Source organism: Astatotilapia calliptera, chromosome 15 (genome assembly GCF_900246225.1).
Source record: "Astatotilapia calliptera chromosome 15, fAstCal1.2, whole genome shotgun sequence".
NCBI lineage: Eukaryota > Metazoa > Chordata > Actinopteri > Cichliformes > Cichlidae > Astatotilapia > Astatotilapia calliptera.
The window spans coordinates 28425834-28452683 of record NC_039316.1 but is presented as its reverse complement, the minus strand read 5'-3'; the positions used below and the strand labels follow the sequence as shown (position 1 = coordinate 28452683).

Here is a 26850-nt window from a genome sequence, read left to right as displayed (position 1 = left end):
ATCCTTTATATCGATATAGTCTATGTTACGTTATAATTATAGTTGTGGAGACACAAGTTTGCCTCTCTTTCGTCCACTTTTGTCTTTACTCAACGTTACTCGGCCTTGCCTCTCTCCTTCACTGAACACAACTCCCCCTTCTCCCCCATCGCTTCACCTGCAGGCAGCGACAAGATGCACACGGCAAATCTCCGTTAACGATTTACAGCGCATCGCCCCGTGTGTGGGGCTGGACGGCGTCAACGTGTTATCGAGCTAACCACGCTAACGCCATGCAGCCCAGAGGGGCTGCACAGCCTAAGATCCTTTAATTCTCTCAAAAGTTGACAGCACGCCTTTTGTATGAATTCTGGTTGTGCTTGATGACCGCGAACCGATTTTATGTGGTACACAGCACTCAGCAATCTGTCAAATTTTTTAGTACGACTTTGGTAAGCTACGGAGCTGCACCGCTTGATGGATTGTCGGAGCATTACGGGTACCAAGAAGCCTCGCGTAGTAATACGTACTGTGCTTCAACGTAATATATTCAACGTTTTCTCCGTAATAAATGCTCATAATTTATTTTTGAGTAGTTTTTTTCATGTACATCTATGCTGTATGTTCATAAAAGTGCCTGTGTGACATCTGGGACACAGCTTTGACTAAGAACTCTCTTTTTGTTCTTACTTAAAGGCTTTAAAAAAATATCGAGAGATATATCTTATATCGCCATCCAGCTAAAAAATATCGAGATATGAATTTTGGGTCATATCGCTCAGCCCTAGCACATGTCCAGAGCGAAATGGTTCAAGAGACTCAAGACAGCAGACTGGCATAGGCATCAACCTGACCACCCTGCCTGTAGGTCATTGGCTCTGAAATTGTGTGGTGTCAGCCCTTTACAGCTGGGACGTAGCCAGCTAGGTGAGAAAGAGGAGCTATTGCAATGACCTTTAGCTTTTAGCAGTTTGGTAAAAGTTTAGTAGCATCTGAACTTTTAATATGACAATGTGGCCAATGTCCAACAGCAAACTGATGGGTCGAGGGATGAAAAACAAAAATAAACAAAGGTCCTTCAAAATATGTTTGGGCTGCCATAAAAGTGTGTGTGGGGAAACCCTGGATATCCACCAGTAGGGATGAAATAATTAGTTGACAGACAGTAAATAAACTCAAAGCTGTTTTGAAGGTTTATGTACATTGTGGTTGTCTGTAATGGAGACCAGGGGTTCCATTACCTGGTTGGTATTGTTAATAATAAATTGTTGGATTGGGAATTTAAAATAGGGTAATAAAGAAAACACATTAGATCTTTTGGAGTCTTTTATTAGGTTATTTGATATACAATTAAATTGACAGCTTGTAACAGAAAAGAGACAGTGGGACTGGCCATCCTACCTGTGTCGGAGAAGAGCCAAAGTTAGAGCTGCTTGCAGTTAATCATTTATCAATAACCTAAACATATGCGAAATGAGAACTTGTAAAGGTACTCACCTGTCCTAGTTGCTTCTTGCAGGATGTGGAGCAAAAGAGTGAAAGCGGCTCAATCACCTGTTTAAGAGCTCTTGGGGCAGACCAGTGTGCCAGGTTAGGGAGTATGGATAAAGAGGGTTTTAATTTAGATAGAAATGGGTGAAGCTTATGTTATTGGGTTGTTTATAGTATGTGTTGGAAATATGTATATGTTTGTGATGTGCTTTAATGTTATTGTATGTTTGTTTGTGTGGAGGGTTATGTGTTCATTTTGATTAGTTAACCCCCATACTTGGGCTATTCCAGATGCTCACCTGAAAAGGTAGAGTATAAAAGGAAGCCATTTTGTTTAGTTGTAGTTAGTGTTTGTGCTGTTATCATGCTCCTTCTTTAATAAAGTGCCAATCCATGGATGTCTTTTACTCCAGTCTCGCGTCATATTATTGGACAGAACCTATGACCGCCGGCCAAAACTGACATTGTCAAAGATATACAGTGTGTGCAGTGTACAGTGTCAATCTGTGAAAAAGTGCAGTGAGGTTTTCGATTAAAGGAACAGGAAGAGCAGGGGGCACTTGGTGATTCGGAGCTGAGTCACTGAACCTGTCGGCCATCGCGTGGGACACAGGAACATGTCTTTATCTATCTTCTCTTGTCGTCCTTCCTCATGCTTACACACCAAATGCAGATCTGTTGCATCCTTGTGCTCGTCGGTTTCCAGAGTTTGCCATTTGCCATCCCACATGTAGTTGTTGCAGCTTGTAGTTTTGGGAATAGATCTGAAAATTTTTCTTTTTCTTTTCTTTTTTTTCTAGGACAAAGATAACTTGGTGCATCCTGTTGTATTTGGACAGCCGCTTAGACGTGCAGTGATGGGAATAATAAATAATATATGGAGCAGAAAATGAATAGCTGTTTGGTCACACCAGAGTCAGACTGTGTGCACTCCTGTGGTATAAAGTGTTCAAATATTCATCCAACAGCTTCATATACCCATTTTAAATGTTTGAATTGCTATTTTATTTATTTCTTTTTTTACTAGCAGTCTCAGCTTGGATTGGTTGGTTTAAGTCTCCACCCTCCTCTTGGCCTCTGGCTGTATTTGAGTGAAAACTGCACAGTTTGCAGTGAGTGCCAACGGTCTGTACAGCATTTTCCTCCTCTTAAGCATGCTGGCCCTGTAAAGTGTGAAAGCAATGTACACAGTCACATGGTTTGGACACTGCTGCTTTGCTGATTGGTTTAAAGATGGAAAACTAATCTCTATCTCTCTTTCCTGAGACTAGGCTTGGAAAGTTTAGCTTATAGTTTCTAACGTACCTGCTCAATGAGAGTGTGTGTGTTGGGGCTTGTCAGCTGACAATTAATGTTTCCACAATGTAAGGAAAAACACAGTGCCCTGCTGAGGCCCTCGTTGCTTTACACTTTATTTTCACTTATTAATTTGCTTTGTAGATTGCTCGCGCCCTCTCTTTTAATTCAGATTTCCCTGGAGGAAGGCAGACAAAAAGATTAATGGTTCAGGATAAGGCTTTTCATGTTGTTGAGGGTTCTATTTTAAGCCTGGGCTGTGCTCCTGACATATAATGCCTAAGGAAAGTTAAAGCGGGGAGTAGGGTCTGCAAAAACAACTGCTGTCAGTGGTGGAGGATTGTTGCACAGCCTCAATAAAGAGGTGTTTCTTTGACTGATTCATCACTGTAAATGACAATGTAAATGTAAGTTCTGAGATATATCTTTTCATCATGTTTTGAAATTCAGTGAAATTTGAAACAAATGTAAATAAGAAACATTTATGATTTAAAAACCTAACTGGGGAAGGAAAATCAATCATGCACATTTGGCCTGGCATGAAGACCCCTTTGCTGCTATTCACTTCATGATTTTTCTTAAGCCAAATGAACATGCAAACTCACTTCAATTTGGGGAATAAGAAATGAATGTTTTCCACAGTTTCTCATATTTTGCACACAGAAGGAAATGTTTCACTTCAGGTGTGTTCATACCACTCTAGTGGAAATTCTCCTTGTAGTTTAGGCAAGTAGGTGCCTGGATAGAGCGAGTCATTCTACAGGCTTTCAGTGTTTCATACACGGGACTGTCAGGGACACAGCAAAGCTTTCAGCTGGCCCATGACATAGCATATTATGGATTTTGAAACATTTAGATGATTATCATCCTGATGTGAAAATGTATCCTCTTTCATCCTCTTTTCATATACATTATTCCCTCAAACGGTGAAAAAAAGCATGATCGTTTCAAACCTTTTTCTGTGTTGGCCTTGTGATGGATTGGCAACCTATCCAGGTTGTACCTAATTCTTGTTTTGTGAACTGAAAGAGCCAGCGGCACACATGAAGCTGACTCATTAGTGGTAAATGCAGCAAATGCAAGCAACTCTTGCAATGAACTATATTAGGAAACTGGCAGGTTAAATTTCAATATGACTGCACTGCAAAGAAAAGTCCTAGAAGAATTCAGGCCTGCAGTATACGTCTGAAAATGACTCAACAATCTGTGAGTAAATGAACATCCTGTGATCAGCTATGGAGCAGTCCTCGGGATGTCATTCTTGCATGTCAATGTGGTTCACACTGTGACCCTAACCTTTCCTATTCAGAAGGAATGCAGAATACTCTTCTAAACAAATAATGCTGTCAGTGTCTGACAGCATTTTTTCTCTTGTTGAAGTCAGCCATGTAAAAAGAATGTAATTTGATAAGAAATGAAGATGCCAGTTGCTGGAAAAGGAAAAGATGGATGAACGCCATCCAAAAATGGAAAAGAAGTATACGGCAGGATTTAAAACCTTGATGGTGTTTCACACACAGCGTGTTTTAGTTTTAATGTTGGGATGAATTATAATTGGGGTGAAAAAGTTAATTAGTGTTACATACAATTTTTTTCTTTCATTTCAATAATGCACAGTGACTCTTTAAAGGTTGCTTTGTGGTATAATATTGAGCAAAGTATTCAAGTTTGTCATATATATATCCATGGGCCAGTAGCCCAGTGTCCATGCCACCAAAACCATTCACTGACCATTCACAAACTAGTGTATTCCTAGTGCCAGTGCCAAGAACAGATAAATGGGAAACTGTGTCAGGAAGCACATCGATCATAAAATCTTTTCAAAACCAAATGATGCATCTGTTCACTATGACAACCCCACTGAGCAGCTGAGGGCACCCTTATCAGATAGCCACATTAGGTGTCTTTATGGTCTCATTACTTCATTTGCTCTTCCTAATGGCTACCTGGTATGGCTAATAATAAAACAATAATGCTAATGTTGGAGTTCGGCAGCTACCATTATCCTATGCACCACACAGTTAAAAGAATAAACTGGATTTCTGAATTAAATACTGATCTGATCTTAATCAGAATATCTCTTATTGAAAAACATAATTTAATAACACCACCTTATCTTTCATGTCTTTTTTGAATCACTCAGTCATTGTTGTCCTGGTACTAGGGCTGCACGATTTTGCATAAAATGAGAATCACGATTTTTTTTGCTTAGAATTGAGATCACGATTTTCTTTTCCAATATAAATATTTATTGCACTTATTAACTGCACATTAACTTTGTAACAGTTGAGACTGAACATAAAAACAACAAATGTCTCACATTTTGTCATTGCCGCAAAATGTTGTACTGCTTGAAATTCCGTCTCCACTGTTGCTCGACACTACCTTACACAGGTAGTGCAACAATAGAAAAATAGTTGCGGGACGGCACTGTGTAGCGTTTGTCTAGGGTGTTGATCATTTTCCTAAATCCCTCGTTTTGCACAGTGTTGATGGGAGCCATATCTTTGGTCAGGTGATAAGTAATAGCCTCCGTAATTTCTTTGTGCCTGCGGGAGTTCGACGTGTATAGGGAAGCGCTGTATAAGGTTCTGATATTTGGGTATTTGGGTACTTTCTTGTCATCCCTGACGTGCTCTCCGTTGTTTTTTCCGTGCCAATTTTAGCAACCAGCTTCTGTATCACGTGGCATGAGGCTCCGCCCTTGTCATTTGTTGAGCAGGAAGAGTGAGCGCTTGTTTTCATGCAGATTACGTCCCGGATCAAAATGCGGTACAATTGTCATCTTTTCTTTTTTTTTTCTTTTTTTTTTCTTTTTTTTTTTTTAATCGTTGTCATTTGGAAATGAGATCGCACACAAGTATGAATTGAGATCGCGATTTTTCTTGCCCTCCTGGGTTTTAATTGCACCTTAGAACACACATGCATCAACACTACAATGAGCGGGTGGAGGGTCTTCTCCCACCCCTATTCTCTGCGGCCTGCTGGAGCGGGAGGGCTAGGTGGAGTTGGCCGTCCGACTGCGGTCTGGAGTGTGGGGCCTCCCTGCTGCTACGGAGTCGGGATGGTCTGCCTCTCCCCACCGCAGGGAAAAGGGTAACACCACCTGGGTCTGGGTGCAGTTCCCCCCTCCAGGAGCAAGGGTACCTAGACCCGGTTTGTAGAGTACGCTTGGGGAGTGTGATCGTGTGTACAGCGTCTCTTTATGTCTGTCTCCACGTTGGTTGAGTGTGGAGTAAGTGCATATGAGAGCATGAGGGGGGGAATGGATGTTTGTATCTGTGTGTGCCTGTATGTCTGTGTCTATATGTCAGGTTGGGTATCAGACGCCACCTCTCTGGGGACATCTCAGGCCCTCCAAGGTTTGGAGGCCTATCTCCACCTACCACCACTTCCCCTGCCGGTGGCGGACTCCCTCAGGTGTCGGTGCGTTGGTGGTTCTTTGTGTCTGGGGGTGGGCGTCCAGGTACACACCGGCTCACTCCTTGGCGGCCGCTTATCGGGGCCTGGAGCCTGGGGCTCGCTCGGGCCCCTTCGGGGGTGGGGTGCCCCCGGCCTCTCGGCCTGGGGCTCGGTCACTCAGGCACAGCTGGCGGCCGGCGGAGCTCACGGGCGCGTCACTGCAACTCCCCCTGGCTTCTGCTCCGCGGCTGCTGAGTGAGCCCTCATCTGGGACTCTCCTCAGCTCTTACTGAGACAGTGGCGCGGCTGCCCCTCTGTTGGTCTTCCATGGTTTCTTGTGTTCTGGGGGCCTCTGGATGTCTGGAGTTTTGATCTCCTCCATACCTGCTTCACACCCTGGAGGACGGGGCTGTGGCCCCCCCCACACTCCCTAGCAGATCGTTACATGGAGAAACCTTTGGAATACAAGCACGCTGATCCACACAGGTATGCACACGGGTGTTCACTGCTCGTAGACCCAAATTACACCTTTCTTGGCTGCTACTTCGAAGCACATCTGTCCTGCGTGCTGCACAACAACATTGAATATTTAGTATTTACTGCTGTTTACACTTAGCTAGATTAATGCGATGGTGTTGTGTTTAGTATGTTGCTTTGTTTTTTGTTTTTTTTGTCTTTTTTTGCTTGTTTTCTATTCTTCTCTCAACAGGTGATCCAGGAGATTTTTATTTTTTTTTCTCCCCCCCTTTCTCACTGTCCCTCTCCCCTTCTGTTTTTCCTTTCCTTCCTCTTTCTTTCTCCCTTTCCTATCTCTCACTCATGTCTGTCCCGTCTGTAACATCTGAAAATAAAATATAATAAATAATAAAAACAAAGATCGACCAAATGGACCAATACGGCAATGCCACGATGATCCATTTGGCAAAGTAAATCCATTGGGTATCCTTGTTGGTCTTCAGACAACAATTCTGATGGCTAAAAAACCAAATGGGACAGGCGAAAAAAAAAAAAAAAAAAAGATCGCGATTTTCTAACGATTAATCGTGCAGCCCTACCCTGGTACTGTTAATAATCTCATGCAACTTTATAGCAAGGTCAAGGCCACCGATTCTCCCATGAACAGCACACAGTGAGGAGGACAAACTTCCGCTGAAAGGAAAAAAATTGCTACTGCACCAGATTTAGGGTAGGCAACGGTCTACCCTGACCAGTCGGGGTTAGAGAGGAAATGCAACAGCTATGTGACGCTAAGCCTGTTTACGTAGTTGTGGATAGTTGACGTCCTCATAATTTGTTTTCACATATGGATATACAGTTGGAAGACAGGTTAGTTTATAGTAACTAGCTTCTCATTTTTCAATAAGTTGTCTGTAAGCAGTTTTTATTTTCTCCCCATTGTTGGCAAGTAAGCGTCTTCAAAGTCTAAGATTTTCAAACTTTTTTGCAAGAGAAGTAAACATAGAAATTCTTTTGTCTTGTCGGAGGAGTTTGCACTACGAAAGGAATTGAAGAAGTCAACTCAGTAGCTTTGTAATGCTTAATACAGGTTATGTTTTAGCCACAGACTGTAGATAAAAGATGAAAATAGCTTCCAGCTTTGAAAAGTAAGCCAGTGTGGAAATGGCATAAACCTGCTTAGGAAAGGTAACAGAGAGCACCTCAACTAAATCAGTCTGTCATTTTTAATGTGTTCTTAATGACTTGCCAGTTTTACTACAAATAAACAGTTTATTGTCTTACTTTTTTATTATTATTTTTTTCCTTTTCATGCCTTTAAAAGCTACAGGTTGGAAATAACTGTTGTCAGCTAGCAGCATAGCTACAGTTGTATTTTTAATTAGATTTGTTAATGGATTAGCATCCCGCCACCTTCCTGCTCGTGGTCGAGGTGGTTGCAGGTGAAAACAGCTGTAGGCCGGCTGCGTGATGGAACACACACATTTGTACTCTAAAAACCTGGCTAATGAGCTCAGCAATGTGCTGCCCACAGACATTTTGTACTGAAGAGGTAGGTGGAGGAGGATTTTTTATTTTATTTTTTTTATTTTAAAGGAGGTGAGTTCATTTCCTTTCCTTCCCTTATTAGGCAAAGATGGACACAACGGGCCAGCTGTTTTACCTGTATGGTGTTTACAGAAGAAAACAAAAAGTTGGAAAAAGCTGTCAGTCCATGGTTGCACAGAGAGGCCTCTCGAGAAAGGCATGTCTTCGCACTTCTAAGACCTCCCAGTTTCCCACAGTGCCTTGGGAGGGGTTGGTTAACCTGGGGAGCTGGTGCTCTTGCCTGCTTCCAATCAACTACCATCTGCAGGCTGCGGTCTTGAAGAATTTTTGATTTCCTGCACACGCACGCATGCACATGAACAGTTTCATGTCCCTATTTTCAAAAGCGAGCAACTAAAAGCTGAGCAGAGTTGATCCCAGCTCTGCATGGCCTTTGAGGCCCAGGCTTCAATGGACAGTGGATGGCAGTTTGGATTCTGCACTTAATGTGTGTGGTTTGTTTCTGTTCAGGAGGCATTGTCTGGTGTGTGTGTGCGTGTGTGTGTGTGTGTGTGTGTGTGTGTGTGTGTGTGTGTGTGTGCGTGCGTGCGTCTTCTTGAACAGTTGTCTCAAGATTCCTTACACAATTGCAGTGTATCTTAAAGTTTATTTTACTCTGACTTGTGACATTAATATGGTGAGAAATCACTTTGATTCAGGTGGTCGCAGCTTATTTGATGACTTGAGAGCTCTTTTGTTAAGACTAGACTCCTCAGTAAAATTTCCATGCATTTCTATGGTTTGTGGGAGGCAAGGTAAGGCCTGTGATTGGTCAAAGTCATTGCATCGAAATGAAATGAAACAGAGCAAAAAGTATGAGTCAGGTTGCGTTCTTTAAGAACACGTATATGTGAGTAATACACAATAATGTGAATAAATGGAAGCAGACAGCTGCAAGTTGCATTATAGCTCAGCATAATCATAAATCTTACACTGTGTAGTACAGCACATTTGATCTACAGCTTTGCGTTATCTTTAGTGCATTCCTTGCTATCTGAAGTGTAATTAAACTGATTTGATTGGCCTTATTGAGAGCTCTGTGTTGTAAATATGTTGCTTATGTGCAACATTATTCTAAGTTGGTAAGTAAGCAGCTTGCTTTGCTATTCTGAGAATAATTTGCCACAGTCATGACTCACAGGAGTGGATACTGGTCCTGTGAGTGCGTTTAGCAGTAGCTGACTGTGCATGATGTTTTCAAGTACGACATGTCCATGCCTGTGTTAGTGTGTTTGCTTAATGCACACACAAACTTACACATACATGTGAGTTTTGGGTTAGGGAGGGACAGGCTACCAATTAGCGTCTTTATTTGTTTAGGTTTTGCTGGACCAAGACACAGCAGAAATATTTCATGCAGTGCTGCTGTGCTGCTCCTTAAAGCTGCAGGGGACGTTTTGGATTCAACCTGTATGTTTTTAATGTTTGAGCTACCATTTCTGCAGAAGATCAGTCATTTGAAGACTTGACATGACGAGCTCAGCACTGTCCTAAACAATTACCATCATGCATTCCACTATCTGCAATCAGTAGCTAGTACGACATGACATTTTATTGTTCACAGTAGAGCAGGGCTATCTGACCAAAAATATTTATCACGATAACACATTTTAAAATTTGCAATAACAATATAACTGACACTAGACAAATTACTTTACAACTTCACAACTTTTTTGCACTAATAATGTATTTTCACTTGAACAAGCAGCTGTTTTTTATGTGCATTAAAGCTATATAAAAATTTAACCGTGCAAATGCAAAACCTTGCTGACAGTTTAACCAAAAGGTATTTCCAGTGGGAATTGGCCAACATATCCTCAGCATAACCATGTATAATATCCACAAAACTTCAAAAGAGGTAATATTATGTTGAAGCACAGTACGTATCACTCCGCGAGGCTCCTGCCTACGATAGCTGTAATGCTCCAAGAATCCATCAAGCGGTGCAGGTACAAAGGCACTGCACATGTGCGTTTTACCCATATTCTATCGCGATATTTCATTTTCTTATCGTTGCCCAACATTATACCGGTATTACCGTGAGCGGTATGATATGGCCCAGCTGTAATTCAGTGTGTTTTTGTGTTTTTGTTTTTTTTTTGTTTTTGTTTTTTTGTCAGCTAACTTTTTTTTGGGAGGGGGGAATTGCACAAGCATCAGGTGCTGGACTGATATTGCTGCCAAGAGCTCCTGTTGATGATTTATTCCCCTTTTATTTAAACTTTAATTGATTTGGACGTTTTTAGGAGCATTCAGTCTTGCGTAGTGAATGACTCCATTGATGTAGCATGGCAAGGCCTGCTACTGCCAGAAATGAATGTGGGGCTGTGGGTCAATGCTTTGGCACAGTGAATAACACCCTGAGCAATGGGAGCTTTGTCTCTATCTGTGCTGCCTCAGGCATCGTTCCACTGCTGCCTTCAGGGACAGCAAGCACTGATCTGCTCCTGTCAGAGCAACCCCTAATACACGGGCCGCTCACAGACCTATAATTACCTAGAGTGAAGAGGTGTGGACCTTTTTTTCCTTCTTTTTTCTTTTCTTTTCTGGGTTTTTTTTTTTGTTTTTTTGTTGTTTTTTTTTGAAGTCGGGAAACAATCTAACCATGCTGTTGACCTGTAACTGGGTCAGCTGCCAAACAGCGAATTTCCTTTCCCATTGTCCCACAACGGCTGTGCTGCAGCTCTCTAAGTGGAGTTTAAATTGTGGACTGTTGCCCTCTGGCTCCCTGCACTCATGCATCCTCTTAGCCTGTAAGTCAAACAGGTAAATATACACTGATAATATATTAGTTTCCCTAAGTTGACTACTTAAAAAGATTCATTTTCTTGTGGGTTTATTAGCTTCGTGTGCTGGTGGAGACGGAGCATGCTTTACTGGAGTAGTAGGCTTTACTCTAAACATGTAATCTGAGATGCGGCACACTGTTTTCCTCTGGTTTGCAGTTAGTTGCTCATCAAGCTGCACTTTGTGCTTCTTTTCGACACCCTCTAAATGAATTCCACAGTCTGGTGGCATACTTGCAAAGCTTTCCATTTGCTTGTATTTCAGAAGACAAAAGAAAGCACTGACAGTTATTTTAGATTCTTATGTAATGGACAAGTTTTATCAAGACTTTAATGGTTCTTCTCTTTCAAGAGGACCTGGAAAGAAAAGTCTTTCATAAGTGGAGAATATCATAAGTTGTATCTCTGTGAAAGAAAATATATTTTCTTTTTTAGATGAAAACATGACTGTCTATGCTGGTAGTGCTCTTCTAAGGAGATCTTCAGCTTTGACTTCATGTTGCCTGCTATGGATTTTTAGTCTCTCACACGAAAAGGAGCTTCAGCACTTCTTTGCAGTTGCCACCCTACGATTGACAGTAGCAAATAGGTCCTCCTACTGCTTTCAGCTATAGACGGATGTTTTGCAGAACTGATTTACAACTTTGAAGTTATGACATTACACATCCTCATTTCACAGATAAGGCAAAAACAGCTGCTTCTTGGCTGAAATAAGATCCCAGTGAGGTTGAAGTACACTCATGATTTCTCTCATCATTAAGTAAGTGTATTTAAGTCTCTGTAAATGATTTCACTTTTAAATCTCATGTTAGGATTGCTGTTGAGATGTATCACTAATTCCTTTTTAGCATTGACTGGCGTCGAACACAACAGGGTGTGCTTCATGTGTCACAATGTTGTGATTGGCATATTTGAACCTCCCACTGAAAGCTGTTTCGAAAGAGTGTGGTTAGAAGAAAAGTGTGGGAGAAGACTAAACATGGCTGTCATGAACTAACGCTTTGAAGTTCTCATGGCTGCTGCATTCACTTTTGTCTGCTTGTGCTTCCTTCACACAGCAGGATAATGGTGGAGAAGCGGGATTATAGAAAAGGTTTTTTGCAGGAAAGATGACTGCAGTGCGTTGACTGCTCGAGAAATTGCACAGTGGCTAGTAGTAAAGTGTGGTTGCTTTGGCAAGTTCCCAGGTATGAGTAAAGCTTATACGTTGAATGAAGTACAACCTACCAGCCAACTTGGTCTTTTAAAACATACTCCGCTTCTGTTCTTTTTCTTTCTTTTTTTTCTTTAGTCCTGGTTTGGAGCCCGTGGTGTTTATTATATTTTGAACTATACAGAAAAGTGTTTACTAATACAAGCTGACTTACTGATGGTACACTAAATATAAGAAGTGTGTGCCAAAAGTAGAATTTAACTTCTTGCAGCAGAATCCTTTTCAAGTAGGCAAACATGGTTGTGAAATTCAGGGCCGATGCAACAGTTTGAAAGATAGATGATACCAGTATTGCTTTCTCGTTTGTTTGGTTTCTGTAGGTGCTTCACCTTTTGAGTTTTGTGTTTTAGCTCTTCATCTCACTGCCTATGAAAATGTATAGCCAAAGCAAAATTGGTGGTAGACAGCAAATACGTCAGCCCCTGATATCAGTATTTTATTTACTGTATATCAGCTAGTGTCAGCAGGGGTGATAATGGCTGATACCAATATAGAAGTGCTTCTGATATCGAGATGCATCAGTAAATTTTAATCAAACCATAAATATCACATGTAATCTTAATTAAATGTGTTTAATTTGCTCAAGTCTCCACTAGACTAACTTTGCACTTTACAAACTAACATGCTGGCTTAGCTGTTCCCTCTGTAAGGCTTTACTCTCTTTAACCCACTGTTGTGATTGGCTGCCTCTCACATACAGGTTTGAAGACCAGGTTGGTGGGGCTTCTGTGCTTACAGAACAGAGCATTTATGGCATTCGAAATGGTTACGAATCCTGACGTCAAAATGCTTTGGCATTGTTTAATTTTTGCATTCACTGTTGTTGCAAGTATGTAGTGAAGTTCAAATTATGAGAGGAAATAAGTAAAAACCTCAAAGATTCCCTTTAGACCAAATTTGAAGAGCTGGAAGGAGAAATGTTTAGTTTGCACTAAAGGGGCAAAAAATTAAGTCCATTGCTATTCTGTAGCAGTTTAGCTTGGAGATATAAATGTGCAGTTTCATACTCTTCATGTTTGTTTAGTCATTTTCCAACAGCGCTTTGTTCAAAAGCTGTAAAACATAACAAAGCAGCAGCATTATTACTGTGGCTCACAAATGTTTCTCTCAGTGGTTCACATTTATGTGTGCAGGAAGGGAAACTAACAAATGGCATGCAGCCCTTTAGCTCGGTCTTTATCATACAGTGGGATTCTGAGGAATCAACTGTTCTGCACAGCTGCCTGTCTATATGAAGATCTGCATCCACACTACGCTGGTTTTCAGGCCCTTTTCTTTTCTGTAATAAGTGAATGTTGATGTTGAGATGAGTTGGAAAGGTTTTTTCTCAGTAGTCAGTTGGAGGTGGTTTCCTCCCTTTGCTACTCTTTTATTAAGGAGCTTTGTGGGGAGAAGGGCTTTTGAAATGAATGCTGTCTGTTCTCATTGAACATCTCTGAAATTTTGTTTTGAAAGCTCCCAGGCAATAATGAAAAAGTCGACCTCAAACGGCTGACGGATGTCTTTTAGAGAAAATTTGCAATAGACCACATTTGCTCCTTTTCTGCCTCTTGGACAGATTCCTTACTGAATATTAACAAAACACCGTTATACAACTCATAATGGTGAAATGGTGGTCAGAGTATTGTCTGTACAGAGAAAGAGATGTTTCTATTTGACAGAAGCACCATGAGAGAGTGTTGTTTCCTTATCAGATTCTCTCCTTCCTTTCTTTGTTTCAATTTAGAAGATGTTCAAAATGAAGGCAGTTTGCTGCTGAGACTGACTTCCCCGTGTGCTGAACAGAACAAACAGACCTGGCATCATACGAATGGCCCAGGGAAGCCACCAGATTGATATTCAGGTTTTGCATGACCTGCGCCAAAAGTTCCCTGAAGTCCCAGAAGGTGTTGTCTCCCAGTGTGTTCTGCAGGTAAGGGCGTTATAAACACCTCTGCTCGCAATTATGTGAAAGAAAATAAAGTCTGCATAATTTATGGTGTTTTTGCTTCATGTCTGTGTGTTTTGTATTAACTGTCAGTGGCTCAGTGTTGGTATCTTAGAAGTGAATGCAACAAAGAAAACAGCATAAATTGAGATAGCTGTTGAATAAGACAAAGCAGTTTTCATGCCTCACTGAGTGAATTGACTAAAGTGTAGTTCAAGTTTGTAGAGTTGGGAGTAACAGCTGGTGGTTCATCTTAAACCAAAATCAATTTAGAGGGCCCGGTGGCGCCAGTGTCCGGCAGCCTCGCCTCTGTCAGTGCGCCCCAGGGCAGCTGTGGCTACAATGTAGCTTGCCAGTGTGTGAATGGGTGAATGACTGAATGTAGTGTGAAGCGCTTTGGGGTCCTTAGGGACTAGAAAAACCGCTATACAAATGCAGGCCATTTACCATTTTAGCTCCTTTTCCATTAGTACCTACTCGAATCACCTGGTACCAGGTACTAATGAAAAGCCCTGAACCGTGGCGAGTCGATCCAAGTAGGTACTACTGGAAAAGGGACTTTTGTGTCTTAACAATGAATAACGGACTAATTTTAACTCCCGTGCCTGAAAGACCAAAGAGATTATGCCATGGAGAGGCATCCATGTTCTGTTAGTCCCCTATAGAATTACTACACCATCTTCAGTATTAATCAGAATTAAACTTGCCAAAAAAAAAAAAAAGAGAGAGAAAGAAAAAGAATTAAACTTGCACACAATGATCAATTCAAAAGGCTTCATCATAATTGATGCCAAGGTCTCTTTTATCATTTTAAGATAAGATAAGATAAGATAACCTTTATTAGTCCTACACGTGGGAAATTTGTTATTGGCAGTAACTTGTGAATTATGTTGACTCATGAGTTGGATGAGCTACTGAAGTTGTGGTTCGTATGTTAGTTGTTGCATGACAGCGGTGCTGCCAAGAAAACAAGCTCCACACCCCTTGTTACAGCATTGATCCCTGCATACAATTTTTCAGTAGTTGTGTTGTTGTAGGTCTGCGTATTGTGTTGTATTTTCAGTACCTGTGTATTATTATTTCTTTCAACCTGGCCATAAAATGCTATTCTCAAAAATGGAAATGTGGAAATGGTGTAAGCATCTTAGTTTTTTCATCTTCCTGTAAGGAAGTAAACATGAAACAAACACACATGTTGCCTAACAAGTCTGTCTCTTCTCTCTCCTGCAGAATAACAACAATTTAGACGCCTGCTGTGAATACTTGTCCCAAGTCAGTCCGGGCTACCTGTACAGCGAAGAAGGGAACCTGAGCTTTTCAGACGACCCCAGCTTCAGCAGGCTCCATAATCACATGACCCAACTGAACCTGGACTTGCAGCCTCAGAATGTGCATGTGGGCCCGGTTCGGGACAGCCTGAGAATGAACGGCAGCCGGACTCTGGCCCACAGCCTGAGCGAAGGGCCCCTCTCTACAGGCCAGGCCACTAACAGTGACTTCTTTCAGCAGGAGCCCCAGTCAGCCCCAGTGCAGGTGCCCTCCAATTTCAATGTATTTGGCGTGATGGAGCCCCCGCGTAAACCGCAGCCTCCACAGCACCTTGGACTCTACCCTCTGGGTGGCAAAGCACCAGCTATGGGTTCCCAGCAGACACCACGCTTCAACCCAATCACCGTGACGTTAGCCCCTAACATTCAGACAGGACGCAACACCCCTACTTCTTTGCACATACATGGTGGGCCACAGTCGGGCCTAAGCAGTCCACAGGGTAACTCTATTTACATTCGGCCTTATGTTAGCCAGTCCGGTACGACACGGCAAAACCAGCAGCAGGGAGGCAGGGCCCAGTACAGCCCCACTTCCCAGCCTCAGCAGCAGATCTACCAGATCTCACATCCTTCCTCCCTGTCTGGCTCCTGGTCCGGCACTCAGCACTCTTCCTCCTCCTCTCATACCTCACAGCCCCAGACCCAGGGCCATCAAACTTCTCACGTCTACATGCCCATCAGCTCACCTACAAATCCCCAGGCGCCTTCCTTTCTTCCTACTGGAAGTCAGGCCTCTTCCTCTGGTGTCTCATCATGCTCCTCTTCCTCTTCCTCCTCTTCGGTCATGCCCAGCTCCCTGTCTGCGATCAGCCAGTACAATATCCAGAACATCTCCACCGGCCCACGGAAGAATCAGATAGAGATCAAACTTGAATCTCCCCAAAGGAGCAATTCTACAACAGCTGTGCTGCGGACGAGCAGCGGGCCCCGCTCATCCTCCACGTCCTCCTGCCCTTCCTCTTCCTCTTCATCTGCTGGGGCAGCTTCTGTCCCTGCCACCCCTCTGTCAATCGGAGGCTCGGGTCCCACTGTTTACATCTCTACTGCTGCTACCACTCCCTCCGAGGAAGTCATTGTTGCCTCAGCCGGCTCCCGCCCACAGCCCAAGTTGGGTAGGAATCCTCACACACTCTTCATCTCAACAAACCCTTCCTTACAGGGGCCCTCAGGTGCCAGGAACATAGGGGGTCAAGTGAGCATGGGCCCTGCCTACATCCACCATCATCCACCTAAATCTCGCCCCTCTGTGGGAGGAGGGGGTACAGCTTCTTCCCCACGCGTGGTGGTCACTCAGCCCAACACCAAATACACTTTTAAAATCACAGTGTCTCCTAACAAACCCCCAGCTGTGTCCCCTGGAGTCGTGTCCCCGACTTTTGACGTCAACAATCTCCTCGGCCTACCCCAAGACCACCACTTCGTGGAGACAGACCCCCAGCATCTCTCAGACCCACTTTCGCCACACCGGGAGAGACAGAGTGAACCTCGCAGACTCAGCATGGGCTCTGATGATGCAGCATACACACAAGGTAAGAAATACACAGTAGCATCGATAATAAAGATCATTCCCATTTTAAAATTACTCCTGTACTATTTTTACAATGCTGACATTGTAGCATTTCTTAGTTGTTTGCATAGAAAGCATCTTCTGTTTTATAATGCTTGATATATAGACTTATTCTGTTCTCTGTTCAGCTTTTTACTGAACAGACACAAAGCTCCAGAAATTGTTTACACTGTGAATCGTATTTCATATAGACCTCTGAAATCTGGTTAGAAATGTTTGGTTTACAGTTTATTGACTATGTAGCCAAGGTACAGCGGGTTAATATCTTCAACAGTCCTCCTGTGTATGTTGATCTCATTTGAGTTTTGTTTTTATTAACAAATATTATTCAGGTTTCTGCTATTCTCAGGAGGCCAAAATACCTTTTCCACAGACTTCTGCCAAGAAAGTCATTTAACTATCAAGTATACTGCTTTTTTTCCCATAAGACCCTCTGCAGTGCATTTCCTGAGCCAAACTGTCTATGCTTGCTGTCAGTATTGTTCAGCCATAGTGGAAACATGTTGTGTTCATCTCCACAAAGTTGAAAAGCAAAGGTGACTCGCTGAGTGGGGGCCGGTGTGATCATGACTCTAGTGTGAGTCCTCCACAATAAATGCTGCATTTGCTCCACCAGCGCCTGAGACTTGCAGATTCTGTTGTGTGAGTCAAACATGTCAGAGCACACTGCTGTTTCCTTTTTTGGGCTTTTCACTGTATTGTGAGTGAGTCAGCAGCTATGGCTCCTGCACTGTGGTGACTATCACCAAGAGGGGCTTCACACCAGGCATGCTGCCTCTACCATTGACCCTCATCAGTGCAGTTTTCCATCAGTTTATCCTCACTGGTTTGGGAAAATGTTATCCCCTACTGTTTTGATTGGCAAGGTCACTTTGGAAGTTGGTGCTATGCAGACACACCTGTCACCACATAACTGTTAGTTGAACATAACTGTGTTAACTACCATCAGTCACCAAGAATGTGTGTTATTGTCTGGCAGTGGAATAACATTAGTGGTATTGCATAACTGTTAAACAGTTGGTTCTGCCCTCTGGGGCAACAGCCACTTTTTTTTTTTTCCCTTTTTTTTTTTTGTACCGGTAAATCATCCATCTGAATTCTGGAGTTGTGGGTGTGATCACCTTGATTGACAGGTGTGCTGACACAGGGCTGGGCCATAGTTTCGTTTGTCACTGAACTGAACTGCTCTGCAGTGTTTGTACCTTACTGGAGGATTACTGAAGTTTGTGCTTCAGTCCCAGTACAGTGTACGGCTGCAGCTGGTTATTCAGCATTGTTAATTTTAGCCAGTAACTTGGCACTTTACCTCTTTTGGACAAAAAAGTGACAATGGCACTTCTAAATGCAAAGTCCAAAAGCAGTGAGTGATGTCTATGGTACATGCTGCACACCTTTACGACAGTGACTTGTCAATTATAACATTGGCCCAACATGAAGCGTTGTCCTTCTTAACTCTAATAAGGACCATAATTTACTAAATACGTCCATCCATCCATCCATCCATCCATCCATCCATTCGCTACCGCTTATCCTTTTCAGGGTCGCGGGGGGCGCTGGAGCCTATCCCAGCTGTCATAGGGCGAGAGGCGGGGTACACCCTGGACAGGTCGCCAGTCTGTCGCAGGGCTAACACATAGGGACAGACAACCATTCACACTCAGATTCACTCGCACATTCACACCTAGTGGCAATTTGAATTATCCAATTAACCTATCCCCACAAGCTGCATGTCTTTGGACGGTGGGAGGAAGCCGGAGTACCCGGAGAGAACCCACGCAAACACGGGGAGAACATGCAAACTCCACACAGAAAGACCCTGGCCTGATGGTGGAATTGAACTCAGGACCTTCTTGCTGTGCGGCAACAGTGCTAACCACCGTGCCACCATAAAATGTTTACAGGGGGTTATTCCGACTTCTTTTGCACCCAAAAAGGTCACCTGTCGCTGACAAATAGAACACATATTTAAGGCACTTCTGCACTGAGCAGGAGGAGAGGGAACACAGGAGGAGATGGATGGCGAGAGACACCTCAGTTTATCACTTCCAGTAGTCAGTAAAGTAACGTGTGTGTGTGTGTGTGTGAGTAAATATTTATCGCAGTTTGCCTCTCCAGTGTATGCTGGATCTCATCTATTATGTCACAACAGCCTCGAATCAAATTGATTTTGATCTTCAGGAAGTGGATGAAGTTGGAGGGAACCTTACAAGTGGAGTTGGTAAACAAACCTGGCGTTGATTGTTGAACTCCTGCCAATCGTAATGTCTACTGGTCCTGTTAATTCTTTTTATCCTTTTGAAAACAAAGAAAAAGAAAAAAATCGACTGAATACAAGTCTACTGATTCACCTGATAACCTTTCACTCACATCCATGAATCAGGTACATTAATTAAATACTGGAGGACTCTGTGGGCCATCATGTTATAACTCCTCAGTGTGTAGTGGCGTGTGTTTGTGTATTGCAGGAGAGAATTGTTTATCGTAGAATGCCTGTGAAGGAGGTGTTGCCACCTGTCAGAAAGTGCAAGAACTTTAATGAATTATGGGAAATGTACTATAGAGACTTGAGTACATTATGTGCATGGTTAAGGCAGAATTTGCCTGCAGCAGTTTGCTAATCAGAATAAGTCTCATCTCCTTGTGTTACCACAATAGGTGATGAAAGGCAGCAGTGAGGATTCTAATGTTGCTTCGCCGTCTCTTCTTACACAAGGCTGTCTTTATGGGAAGAGAATTATCTAAACTGGTTTGACTGTTGTGTGCAGTCTGTGGTGCATTTGAAAATGTGTTGTTACTTTATACCCACGAGCACAGTGCTGCTTGAATGGCTTGTTGTCAGCATTTTTTTGTTCTTTACTTAGTCTCGGTCGTTGTGTCCTTGGCCAAGACACTTCACCCACCGCCTACTGGTGATGGCCAGGGGGGCCGATGGCGCGATATGGCAGCCTCGCTTCTGTCAGTCTGCCCCAGGGCAGCTGCTGCTACAACTGTAGCTTGCCTTCACCAGTGTGTGAATGTTAGAGTGAATGAGTAATGGAATTGTACAGCGCTTTGAGGTTCTTGAAAAGCGCTATATAAATGCAATCCATTATTATAATTTTTATAAATGAGTTTTTCTTGAACTTTTCATGGATTTCACCCTCCGTCCTGTACAAATCAGGTTAAATTATGTTGTCATTTCTCATTGATAATAATTGTTACTGAGACTTCTTTGTGTTTGTCTCTTTTCTTTTAGCATTGTTGGTGCATCAGAAGGCACGAATGGAGAGGCTGTGGCATGAGTTGGAGATGAAGAAGAAGAAGCTGGAGAAACTAAAAGAAGAGGTCAATGAAATGGAGAATGACCTGACCAGGAGACGTCTGGAGAGATCGAACTCGGCTTCCCAAATTCCTTCTGTAAGGAGAATTTGTTAGTTACCAGAAAAAAAAAAAGTCTATGGTGTGTGTGTTTTTGTGGGAGTGTCTTTTTTAAAACATTTGTAGTTGAATCTGGTGCATGAAGTTGGTGATATTTCTAATTAGATGGAGCTGCTGTTAGCTAGCTAACTGTGAGCTAGTGTTGCTTGGTATTGAGGCTTAAGATTACTTACACAGGTTCTAAATAGCATTTAACATGTGCATAAATGCTACCTAACAGACTGCCATAAGAGCTTCACTGCTCATTGCAACATTTTCGTCACTTGTTGTTTTGATCTTTGGGGTGGAGAGCAGTTTTTAACACATCTGTCCAAAATATCTCGTAGGTATTCAACTGGGTAGAAATCTGGTAATGATCTCTTCGCTGAACCAGTCAGATTGTTCTAATCTTTGAAAAGGAGAATTGTCAAAAGTCTCCTAAACCACATCTTTTACTGGCAGATCAACAGATTATAAACAAAAACAGTTTATTATGATTGTATCAGCAGCTGATTTAGAAATAAAAATGCTAAAGAATCAGCATAACTGAAACCAAATGTACTTCTGGTTATTATTGATAGATAAAAGGCTGAATAGACAAAACCACATTATCTGGGTCATATTGCCATTCACATCAGTTCTCCTACACCCTGAAAATATGTTGATTACAGGGTCCATTTATGATTTGGCTGATAGCGCACACACTTTGTCTGATTCACTTTGCAGTTCATTTTAGAGCTGTGCAGCTACTTTCAGAAAAAAGAAAACACCCCTTCCTATTTTCTGCACATCCACCATCGCTGTTGCATTTACGTCTATGATTTTTGTTGTAATATTGCGGGTTTAGAAAGAGCAGTGCTTTCTGCTTTATGTCGAGTCAGCTGTTTTCATCGGGTTGAGTCAACAGAGTGGGGGAGAAAGTAGCTGAAGAAGGTTAATTGGATGGTGGTCTGAGCTCAGGAACTCTTTGGTTCAGTGTTGTTTACTGAGGAGAGTGGAACAGCTCTCCTCGTGACACGGTCACAGGTCACTGACTCCAAGCTACCTACATTTGAAGCTACGTGTCTGAACCCTTTCTTTTTTTCCCTTTCAGATTGATGAAATGAAGCAGTTGCGATCCCAAAACAGGTCATTGCAGATTGATATAGACTGCCTCAGCAAAGAAATTGATCTTCTTCAAACAAAAGGTACGAGCCTGACTCACCATCTCTGATTTATTTGTATCTGCGTGTATTTTCAGATTATAAAGCCAACAGTAAGTCATTAAATGAAGCAGGCCAGATCAGATTGAGGCCTGGCAGCAATAGCACATCACTCTGGCCTCCTCACATCCTCTTGACACATGCAGCCAAAGTGCTACCATTGTGCTGCTAACTACCAGTTCTTCCTGAATTGCATCCTGTAGCTGGTGGGTAACAAGGGATTTATTGGTCCCCTGGCAGCACTCCACTACCGACAGATCACTGCCGCTGCCTAACAGGTCTGCACAGGTGAAAAGGAAGGCATAAATAATCCTTGGGGATTTTTTTTTTTTTTTTTTTAAATCACAACACAGAATCATTTTTGTTAAGGTATTACCGACTGTTAAAAAACAGTGAAATTTTGATGTATTTATTAATTTCAGTGAATTAGGCCTTTGTTGCAAATCATACATGGCACTTCCATAGATATCCTTATTATTTTAGCTGCTATTCAGAGACGGATTCATCTTGATGGAAAAGCTCCATCAAGATGAATGGATCCAAATGGTTTTTAAATGTAGGGGTGCACTGATCGCACTGAATGCAGTTTGGATACAATACTGATACCTTTGCTTTAGGTATCTGCTGACAGCGATTGCCTGTCCTATACTCACTTGACCACAGTTTGCAGTAAGGGGGAAAAAACATAGAAACAAAGATACAAATAAAAGTTTTTGGTGTTGCAAGACTGTAAAACTGACTTGCTGTTAGTGTCCTCCATGCTATGTATTGTTTGCAACCTTTGTTCATGTGTGATGTAAAAAAGAAGATTACCTATAACTCCTGGAAGAAATTATATTTTGCGTTTTCGGAGCAAGGCAGGCTAATTATTTGAATTTGAACTTTAGCTACATTTTTGGCATTCAATAATTACACACACAACTTGATATAATAGCAGTGAGATTTTTGCCCCTCCCTAAATTTTTAAACTGACTCAGTTAACAAGATCTATCTAGAGGAAGTAAGACTCAGTTTCCATAGGGGAACCTGTTGAGCTTGTGGAGTCAGCTTCAACCCCTTGTTACTCATCCAGTGGCTGCCATGCAAGTCTAGATATGAATTAGATATCTTAAACATTCAAACTCCCATTCTCTGGACTCCTTGTTTCAGCTTTTGCTGCTCATCAGATAACCCAGAATGAATGGAGCCCTGATGAGTGTATCTCAAATGTGTAGGTTTCTGTTGATTTAACTCATAGTGTGTGTGTGCTCTCTAAATGTAAATTCTTCCCAAACAGCACGCATTAGCAGAATTCTAGCATTTTATGGGTGAAATGGGAAATGTTGTAGCCATTCCTGCAAGAGCTGGCTGTTAGTTAGCTGTTTTTATAGTTTATAATGGTTTGCTGTTTTTACCTTGTAGCTTTCTTATTGGTGGTGCAGAAAAGATGCTTTGAAGGTCGTTGTCAGGGGATCTCCCTGCTAGGAAGTACCTCAGGACCTCTCTAGTGCCTAATGCTAATAGTACATCATACCTTTGCAATACTGTCCCTTAAGATTCAAGATTCTTTATTTGTCACGTGCATAGTTATACAAATACAACACGCGGTGAAATGTGTGGGAAAGGCTTGGTTCCATTCTCCTTCATTTTGTGTACAGGACCACACTTTAATCCCGGTGCAATCCATAACTTTTACGACAACATTGGATTCCTCGGTCCTGTCCCACCCAAACCCAAAGGTACTTTATCTATTGGTAAGTTTAAAAAAGGTTGCATGTCTGACGTTTCTCATTGCACTGGCCACCGCCCCTGATATCATAAGGCACAAGTGTTGAACTCCAGGCCTGGAGGGCGGCTGTCCTGCTTATTTTCCACCTAATCTGCCCTTGTAGCTTCTTATTGGGAAAGCACACCTGATCCAGCTAATCAGCAGCAGGTAGTGCAGGGATATCTCAAAAATAAGCAGGATACTGGCCCTCGAGGACTGGAGTTTGACACCCTTGTCCTAAGGTTAAAGCCGGCATGTGGTCAGGAGTCAGTGCACTACACTTCTCCTCGTGTTGATGTGCATGTCTGTATTGTAGCTGGACCACACAGCAGAGGGTGTGTAAATACTGAGACCTCATAGTGGAATGGTTGTGTGGTTCTTCTCAGTCCTGTTTCTATCGAGTATGCACTTCTTTTGCATGCTTAACAGATTTCTAAGCCCCTGTGATGCATGTTCAAATAGCATACCCTCATTTATGGTATTTGCAAAACTTTCGAAACTCCAGATAGGTGTTGTTTGGAATAAGTGTTTGAGAAAATATTGGAATCAGCTGTCTTTCAGTCTTCCTTGGGGGGGGGGTTTCTTACAGAGTAAAAAATGTCTTCTATAAATGAGTTTTAAATTATTTTAGCTCTTTTTCACACAGTCTCTGAACATTTAGCTTACACATAGTTGATGTGTCACAAGAGATACATATTGGCCTCATATTTGCCATTAGACCGGTGGTGATATTTGGCTCATCAGTCAAATCAAACCTATGGAAACCGAATCCCATGAAGTATCGGTTCTTTGATAAACTGGCTGTCTTTTAAACTGGTGAGCTTACAAAACTTTGAAAAATGAAAAAGGAGGGTTTCCAAATATGAAACGGACACAGTGGACGCTGTTGTTATTTCATCATCTGATCTGCTTGTTGAAGTGGCAGCCTTTTAGAGACTCTTCTCCTTGACACCAAGGCACTATCAGAATATTACATTTAAGTGCTGATAAATGCATTCTTATGCTTGTGATGTTACATCTGTCCCATCCCTCACTCGACTCCTCTTCTCCTTCTCAGACACGGGCAGTAAGAGTGTGAAGCCCATCACAGACCAGGAGGACGAGGGGACGCAGTGGAGCTGCACAGCCTGCACCTTCCTCAATCACCCTGCCCTGATCCGCTGTGAACAGTGCGATTTCCCGCGGAACTTCTGAGCCAACAAGGCTGCGACGCGCTGCCCCTTCCTCTGCCCGCCTGTCTTCTAGCAGATTAGAACAGACCGGGGCTCTGTCTGTTACTTTCTAGATGTATGAAAACCGGGACAGGGCATAGTCCTCGTACACCGTGCAGCCCGTTTGTTTTTGTTTTTTTGTTTTGTTTTGTTATTTTCTTCTCCTCTCTATAGGCTTGTAGAACACTGTCCATTGAAGGCTTGACTGGATGGTGTTTACAGCTTGCGTTTCTTAATATAGGCTGGCAGAGTCGGATGATACCTCACCTTAGAGACTGGCATAGTGTGGGGTCCCGTTCTCCACACATCCCTTGCTCGACAGGTGACACTTTACACCCTGGGGATACCTCGCTGCTCCCACTTCACAGTATTACAAGCGTGGCCCTGCAGCGTGATTGCACACATGCACACTCAACACAGATGTGCCTTTTGCTGATTTTTTTTTTTTTTTTTGTCCCTTTTCTTCTTCTTCTGTGGTGGTGGCATGACTGGGGAAGGGGGGGTGGGAACTGTGTTGAGCCACCGTTCTCCACTTGAAGGGAACTCGTGGACTTTAAAGTTTGTTTGCTGTTTGTAGTGGATGCCAAAGGAGGAACCGCCAGTGTTGCTGTCACTCAAACGTGCCTACTTTCCTCAGCGCCATTCTCTGTGTCTCTGATCGTGAGTTACCAAAACGCGAAACAAAAAACGGTTGCATGGTTTGTGTACAGAACACGGAGGCAGAAACTCCCTCAAGCTTTTTACTGTACATAATTTTAGAATGTGCCTTTTAAAACCGTTCTTCCTCACACTATGAATCACTTGTATTTCCTGTAAGTATAGCTTTATAGACTTTTATTAACTTGTTTTGATTCCCTTCTTTCAACCAAATAAGCACCGTGCCCCCTTTTTAAGCTTTGATTTCTGTGAGAGTTGAAGCCTTGCAGAAGGAGAGGAGTGGAGCTGTTCAAACCCCTCGCAGTCATCATGAAGCTACGTCTGCCCGGCCCGTTCATCGCCCGCGTCATTGCTGAGGTTCCTGTGTATGATCTGCAGATGCAGCAAAAGTGGAAGGCGATGGAGGCGTCTTGTTTTTGTTTTTTTCCTGTTTTGTGAGTGTATGTGTGTGCGTGCAAGTGTAAGCGTGAGTGTGTGTTTTTGTTTTCCAGGACACCAATTACGTTCGGGACTGTTGGGGGTGGGTTTGGAGAGGGGAGGGAAGGGGTAAATAACAAACTGCCATCTTATCTGACAACTGGAATGTAGTTTTGATGTTTGGAGGACAACGACACCTCAGTGCAAAGAGACACTCACTCTCCAGTGCAATCAAGAACCATGTCAAAGTGCTCCTGGAACAGTTTCCATGTTGCTGTGTGCCTGAATTGGCTTTTTGTTAGGTACCAAAGGTCAAAGTGAATATATTTCTGTTAAAGGTGTTCCTGTGCCTTACAGTCAGGATTGTTGCGTGTTGGGAGCAGTTGAGGCAAAACAAACTGTCTATTCTGCACACTTTGCTTTGGAGCAGTTCATCCTCCTAAGCTTTTATTGCAGAGGGTTTTTCTAAAATGTACTTCCTGTCATGTTTCACTGTGGAACTGTGGATTATGTGAAACAATGGCTTGCATTAGTGCCTTTGTATTAATAACCTGCCCTGTCACATCCAAGTTTGTTTGTTTTTGTTTTTTTTAAACCCCTAAAATTTCCTATGACTTTAACTCACTGATTTATGAATTTATAAATGAATTCTTGTCTCTTAAGCACTTAATGTCATACTTTTTTCTTTTTCCAACCCCCAAAAACCAGTTTTCAGCTTTATCTGCACCTTGGTGTGAAGAGGCAGTTTATTCATGTTTTAATACATGAAAAAAAAAATAATTTGGACATCTAAAGTGTTTTTTGATTTTAGCTGGGAAAACTGTCTTTGTAACAGATAAGTTATTTGTAAAAATTAAAAAAAAAAATCTATTCAGAATGTTTGTGCTGCTTCTGTCATGTTCTGAATGTTCTGTCCACTAGATGGCAGTATAGCTCAGTGTACAGGTTGGCTGGGAGATTGTTTCCCTGCAGATGGTTAGATAACAAGAAATTTATGATGCAGTCTTTTTCAAAATTGCCTAATATAGCAAAATGAAGCAATAATTTCCAGCTTTATCTTTATTATCACATTTCAGCGTTTCATCGTGTTATCTACTACCTGCATTTTTATGGCCATGGCCTATGGACCTTTTATGTCAGCCCTTAAAAAACAAGGAAGAAAGATATTGCAAAAGTGCTCACATGTCA

The 26850-nt window shown here is 42.4% G+C and overlaps 1 protein-coding gene across 3 annotated transcripts in view; it reads left to right on the top strand.

The window, feature by feature from the left end:
* tab2 (TGF-beta activated kinase 1 (MAP3K7) binding protein 2) overlaps nt 1-26539 on the top strand; it is a 43606-nt gene extending 17067 nt beyond the window's left edge. Inside the window, exons 2-7 of one of the 3 annotated variants that reach the window (XM_026193942.1) lie at nt 13937-14122; nt 15368-16994; nt 20268-20428; nt 21522-21615; nt 23268-23348; nt 24435-26539. In XM_026193942.1, the coding sequence (XP_026049727.1) occupies nt 14021-14122; nt 15368-16994; nt 20268-20428; nt 21522-21615; nt 23268-23348; nt 24435-24571 (2202 nt within the window). In that variant the 5' untranslated portion in view covers nt 13937-14020 and the 3' untranslated portion in view covers nt 24572-26539. Of the gene's footprint in view, nt 1-13936; nt 14123-15367; nt 16995-20267; nt 20429-21521; nt 21616-23267; nt 23364-24434 lie in introns of all 3 variants that reach the window. The other 2 variants (XM_026193941.1, XM_026193940.1) reach the window with 2 other exon arrangements.
* The last annotated feature ends 311 nt before the right edge of the window (nt 26540-26850 follow it).